Source organism: Panthera tigris, chromosome B4, assembly GCF_018350195.1.
Source record: "Panthera tigris isolate Pti1 chromosome B4, P.tigris_Pti1_mat1.1, whole genome shotgun sequence".
NCBI classification, from domain to species: domain Eukaryota; kingdom Metazoa; phylum Chordata; class Mammalia; order Carnivora; family Felidae; genus Panthera; species Panthera tigris.
The window spans coordinates 121,073,654-121,079,653 of NC_056666.1; the positions used below are offsets into that span (position 1 = coordinate 121,073,654).

The 6,000-nt window shown below is 44.0% G+C and overlaps 1 protein-coding gene across 2 annotated transcripts in view; it reads right to left on the bottom strand.

Moving 5' to 3' along the window:
- The window catches only part of GNPTAB (N-acetylglucosamine-1-phosphate transferase subunits alpha and beta), a 72,745-nt gene extending 67,190 nt beyond the window's left edge, over positions 1–5,555 (bottom strand). The window contains exon 1 of one of the 2 annotated variants that reach the window (XM_042993013.1): positions 5,249–5,553. In XM_042993013.1, the coding sequence (XP_042848947.1) occupies positions 5,249–5,365 (117 nt within the window). In that variant the 5' untranslated portion in view covers positions 5,366–5,553. Of the gene's footprint in view, positions 1–5,248 lie in introns of both variants that reach the window. The other variant, XM_042993014.1, reaches the window with a different exon arrangement.
- Between the last annotated feature and the right edge of the window lie 445 nt (positions 5,556–6,000).

The following is a 6,000-nucleotide window of genomic DNA, read 5'->3' on the forward strand; positions in this document are numbered from 1 at the left end:
TCCTTGTACTGTTACTCATATATACAGCATGGCCTCACCTCAACTAGACAAAGATGGCCAAAGATGAGCTATAATTCTTTGTATCTTTTCTAGAACCTTTCACCATACAAAGTACAATCAGACCAATTGTGTCTGAGAAATCAAAGGTAGCTAGAGACAGTCTGAACATCAGGGTAGAAATCTTATCTTTATTGTAAATAAATGAGTTTGAAGGGACGTTTGTTAAGCTCACCCCAATTAATTCATCCATCCATTCATCTATCATCAAGTATTTAGTTGGCACCAACTGGGTACCAAGCACTTCCTAGGTACAAAGAATATAGAGGGACTAAGAAAAGGTCCCTGCCTTGACAGCAGGACTGTGTATCTTTCCCACATCCCACAAAAGAAAGAGACGATTTAAAAGGGCTCTATGTGGCCAAGGCATTTTCTCTGTAGTGCCAACTACATTACATTATAGTTCATGCTTTCTCATGGGAAGCACTCTATAAATGTATATTCATAGAACATTAAAACTAAAATGGGGGGTCTTAGAAATTTTGATATTTTAAGACATTATTTTTAACAATGAAAGCTTTCCCCACCCCAAAACAAATCCACAGGAGATAAGATAACAAATAAGAGTGGCTGCCGCCAGCCCAGGAGGCATCTAGAAGTAGTAACAAAGCAGGGGAAGTAACAAAGCACTTAGGTCATAGTTTATCCAGGAGCTAGAGTCTCCCAATTCTCAGGCCAGGTCCCTTTGACTCCACCTATTTGTTGCCTTTGGCAAAGAAAGAACACACTCAAAATATATGTCAATGAGTGAACTAATCAAATACAAGCATGGTAACTAATTTCTTTCTTGAAATGGAGCCAGGATGAGAAACTGGTCATAGCAGCTGAGCATGACTTTGGCTGGACCCAGTTTTCAACCTTCTTTTTCGCTGAACAGTAACATCTCACTAATCCAAAATGGCAGGAAGGCAGACAAGCCAAAGGGAACAAGCAGGCCAGGGGAAAACTACCCACTACAGGTAGATTCCATCTGAATCTGCTTCCTCATGAAAGTTAATTTTGGGGTATTTACTTGTTTCCATAAGGAAACAAGGAAGTGGTATATTTCATATACACACAAACCATACACACACATGCAGATACACACATACACACCCAACAGTGATTTACAAGCTTCTATTCGCAATCCTGAAATCCAAAAAGTTCTCAAAAATTGAAGACCTTTTTGTACCTTACTTGGCAACAAAATCTGATCTGAGCTGAACTCATTTGGTGGCAAAACTTGGCCTAAACTGACCTGAAGCTATTTATAGTCTTTATTGTCCTGAGTGAGATTACTCCTATGTTCACTGTAAAAGATACTAATGTTTAATTATAAGGTTAATTCAGTAGAATTTTCAGATATGGAATTGTGGATTTGTATATAAATGGTTCAACAAATAATGATGGCCCTGAAATAATAAAATTTTACCTCAAAAGCACATGTTTTAAACTCTATGTAGTAGCAACCAACAGAGGACAAATATTTAAAATCAGAAGTTGCTGAGCAAAAAATGATCTTCAGAGCATAGCAATCTAATCTAGTGTCCTCATTTATAGATAAGGAAACTGAGGCTCCCAGAGCCTCATGATTTGTTCAATCAACTAATTTACAACAGACAAGCTCCTATCTGCTACCCTCACCCCAAGGCAGTGCACTGCGGTGGTTATTAGTCCCCATCCTGAGGGCTCTCCCTGTGCATTTGGATCTAGCTCTGCTTTTGTTTGATCAGAGTTCCCAAGAGTTCTCTAAAGAGTACCTGGCTCAACTTAAAGGGAAAAATTTTTAAATACTGTTATGTGTTAATACCTCCCTCCCTCAATTACATTTTCCTTCCTCAAAATTTGGATGAGTGTACAAATGGCTTATCAAAAGGTAGCAGCCAATACCACTTCTACCAAGAGGTGGGAGAAAGATATTAATGAATTCACAATTAACAAGGACCATCTTAGTCCTTTTATCCACTGCAATTAGCAAAGTTATTAACAAGTTGGTAACATTAACTGTATGATGGTAATATTCTATTTCAAGGGCTTATTTCAAAATAGTTGATATTTTAAATATTTTAAATATTTTGAAACGGCATAAAATAGTTGATGAGAATAGTAACAGTAACAATACTTACTACCATTTTTTTTTTTAATGTCTATTGATTATTTTTGAGAGAGAGAGACAGACAGACAGAAAGAAAGGGAGACACAGAATCCGAGGCAGGCTCCAAGCTCTGAGCTGTCAGCACAGAGCCCAACGGCACACTTGAACTGCAAGATCATGACCTGAGCCAAAGTCAGACACTTAATCGACTGAGCCAACCAGGTACCCCCAATACTTATTACTCCCATTTAAAGAAAGTCTGCAATTACTAGGAACCTCAAGCAGTACCTTACATAAGAAGCCTTACTTAATCCTATCAACCTTGCAAGGAAGGTATTCTTATCTCTCAAAGATAAGGAAGCTGAAGTTCAAAAAGGCTCAGTATCTTTTCCAAGATCATACAAAAGGACAGCTCAGACTGAAAGACCAGGAAGAGTAGTACAAGCTCTGGAACCATATAGTGACTTGATTTAAAGTCCAGCTCTGCTATGAACTAGCTGGAGTAATCTGTGCAAGTGCTTCACTCTCATCACCTATAAAATGCGCATTATAATATTACCCATATCTCAGGAGTGATGTCATGAAGATTAAATGAGTTAACTAACATATGTAAAGCAGTTAAGAGAGCACCTAGTATCTGGTAAGCCCTATCTACTAGCTATCATCATGATCATTAATACAAGCACTAGCGTTCAAACCCTGACCTGCCCAGATCCATGGCTTTCTTTTCCACTATGCTGCAAAAATTGTACTACAGGGTTATCTGGCAGGCTCAGTCGGTAGACCACACAACTCTTGATCTCAGGGTTGTGAGTTCGAGCCTCACATTGGGTGTAGAGATCACTTAAAAACAAAATCTTTAAAAGAAAGAAACTATATTACAGGCAATATATTAGTGGCATTAGACCAGCTGTCTCCACCTCCCATGCCTATTCTTCGCCTCTTATTTCTTTCGTCCATTCCAAACTCTAAGGTTGGTGACCATTTCAAAGCTGACAAGCGTCTTTCTTTTGGTAAATAAATAACCATGCGTGGAATACAGAAAATGAAAAATTCTAACAGCTGATGCCTTTAAGTCACCTTCACACTCCAGGGGTGTTAGTAAATAGCTAACTTAAAATTACTCGGGGCCAAAAAAAATCTTCTATCAAGAATAAGACAACTATGCATAGATATATTCACTGTATTAAGTTGCAACATATGGAACAAAGATAAAACAGCAGGTGGTATAATAATTAGGTATATATTCCACACTTACAAGTCTGGGGCACTTTCTCACCCTTACTTGTTAAGACTTATTTTAATTTAATCTGGAAAGTTCTCTAGAACAAGAACTACTAAAAGTGTACACTTGAAATCATGCCACATAATTAAATCATTCACTCATTACACAAATATTTAGACTGCATATTCCGGCAGTACCTGGCACAGGTACCCTGCATCAGGATTACAGTATTTCAACAGACAGCACCTTCTCTTAAGAAGTTTACAATCCGGGGTGCCTGGGCGGCTCGGTCGGTTAAGCGTCCGACTTCAGCTCAGGTCATGATCTCGCGGTTCGTGAGTTCGAGCTCCAAGTCGGGCTCTGTGCTGACAGCTCAGAGCCTGGAGCCTGTTTCAGACTCTGTGTCTCCCTCTCTCTCTCTCTCTCTCTCTCTCTGACCCTCCCCCGTTCATGCTCTGTCTCTCTGTGTCTCAAAAATAAATAAACGTTAAAATTTAAAAAAAAAAAAAAAAAGAAGTTTACAATCCAGCATGCGTACAGACCTTAAGCAAATGTAGACTGTGGTATTTCTAAAAACCGTTCTCTTAATTTTAAAATCTTCTGCAACCTCCTACCCAAAAAGGGGGGGGGGAGCAGGGAATAAATATTAAAACAAGGAAACAGATTTTTAACAATTTGAAAATACAACTTTTCTCTGAGTTGCTATACTTATTTTTAAACATGTTCTCTAAAATCATATGCATGTGCTCTCCCAGTTCTGACCTAACCAGTCTCTGTACACTTGTTTATGATGAAGAATACCAAATTAGACTGTCAGTAATGTAACCATCCAACCTAAACCAAAGGGTTGTTTCATTCAAGAAAATATTTCATCTACATATCCAGAGAGGCACAAAATCTATTAAACTTGGGTGTTTCCATCTCCCAAACCTGTTGTGTGGACCCTCTAAAGAATTTACAGCGTCTAACTGAACTACTTTATTGCACATTACCTAAGGGCAGATCAAGAAAGGCCTGGCTTGTGTGATTCCTATTCGGAGTCTAAATTATTAGCATATCCCATGACCCAAGGGCTTGTGTTGGCTCCCAAGAGACTGGGTGCTGGAGTTTAAGACAGGGCTTCCTGGTCAATTGAAGGGGCCCCAGCCTCCAGCTGATCTCAGGATAGGGAAGAATGTCTGAGGCTGCCAAGAGATCTCTCACATCCGTGTGTGCACATCTACCAGTAGAGCCTCTACAGGCTAACTGGTGATGTCCCCAATAACAGAGCAAAAGTGCAAAAAAAAAAAAAAAAAAAAAAAAAAATCCCTTTCACAAGTAAGTCTTTAAATTTGGGGCCACTACCCTGTCCTCACTGCAAATTCACGTGCAAAGAAACACACACCCCTTGAAGAAAGTTATGAAATCCGGAAAGAAACGAGATTAAGAAGACAAAGTGCCTTTGTCAAAAGTGAAAAGATTAGAAGGGTGACTGCAGAGGAGAAAAACTGTAGGAGGGGCAGGGAAAGAGAATTTTGGAGAATTCAGGAATAGGAAAAGACACCGACTCTGGGTCCCGGGAGGGGGCTTCGGGGAGGACGACAAGGCCCGAGGGAGAAAATCAAATAACTTGGGGGCCCCGAAGAAAGCACCTGGAGGGCACAGGAATCGGTAGAACGAGCCCCTATCCCCCAAACCCTGAGGCGGACGAGATCTGGATCCCAGATGCTGAAACTGGAGCTCGGGGAGATCTGAGTTCTAGGAGCCTCCGGGGGAAAAGTCAGGCTATGGGACATGTCCCCAGAGCTGCAGGGAGGATGGGGAGGCAAAAGGCAAGCGCGCCTGGGCTCGGAGCCCCCCGGGGTCGTGCGGGTCCAAGGCGCCCCGGCCCGGGCTCCCGCGCCGCTACTCACCTCTCCGAATTGGAAGGCGGAGACGATGGTGACAACGACGCCCACGAAACAGACGTAGAGCCCATACCTGTGGGACAGGCAGGTATAGGTCTGTCTCTGTAAGAGCTTGAGCAGCATCACCCCGGCAGCCGCCACGCCACGCCACGCCACGCCCGGAGCAGCCACAGCCGCCGCCGCCTCAGCGAGCCGCCATTCAGCGGCCCTAGCCCGGCCGCCACGCTCAGGTCACCAGGGGCGGCCGCCACGCATTGCTGCTCCGGGGATCGACGCCCGCTCGGCTCCGCGCCGCGGCCGCCGCTTCCGGGAGCCGGGAGCCCACGCCCTCGGCGCGGCGGAGGCGGACCCGCGGCCCGCGAGGCGGACAGCGCCGCCCCGGTCTGGCCCGGCGACAGGCAAAGGCGGAGGTGGCGGCAGCGGAGGCGGCGGCGGGGCGGCCAGCGCCACCTGGCGGGCGGAGGGGCGGAAGGCGGGCAAGGGTCCCTCCCGTCCGCGCGTGCGCAGCGGGCTCTCCGCAGCTGGGTTGGGCTCTCAACCGAGAGCAATCCCTGCAAGATCGGTGTGCCACAGAAGGCGTTATGAGTGCTTGTGTACACAAACCCCTTTCTGCATTTACAATAATTGGGAAACTTATGGTAAATAATTTTTACAGCGTTAAGAGGAGACGCTGTATTGGGCTCCTTTCCCCTGTCTCCTTAACTGTATTGTTTGAAAGAGGAAACCTTTGGGCTAAATGTGCCCAAACCCAAATTCAA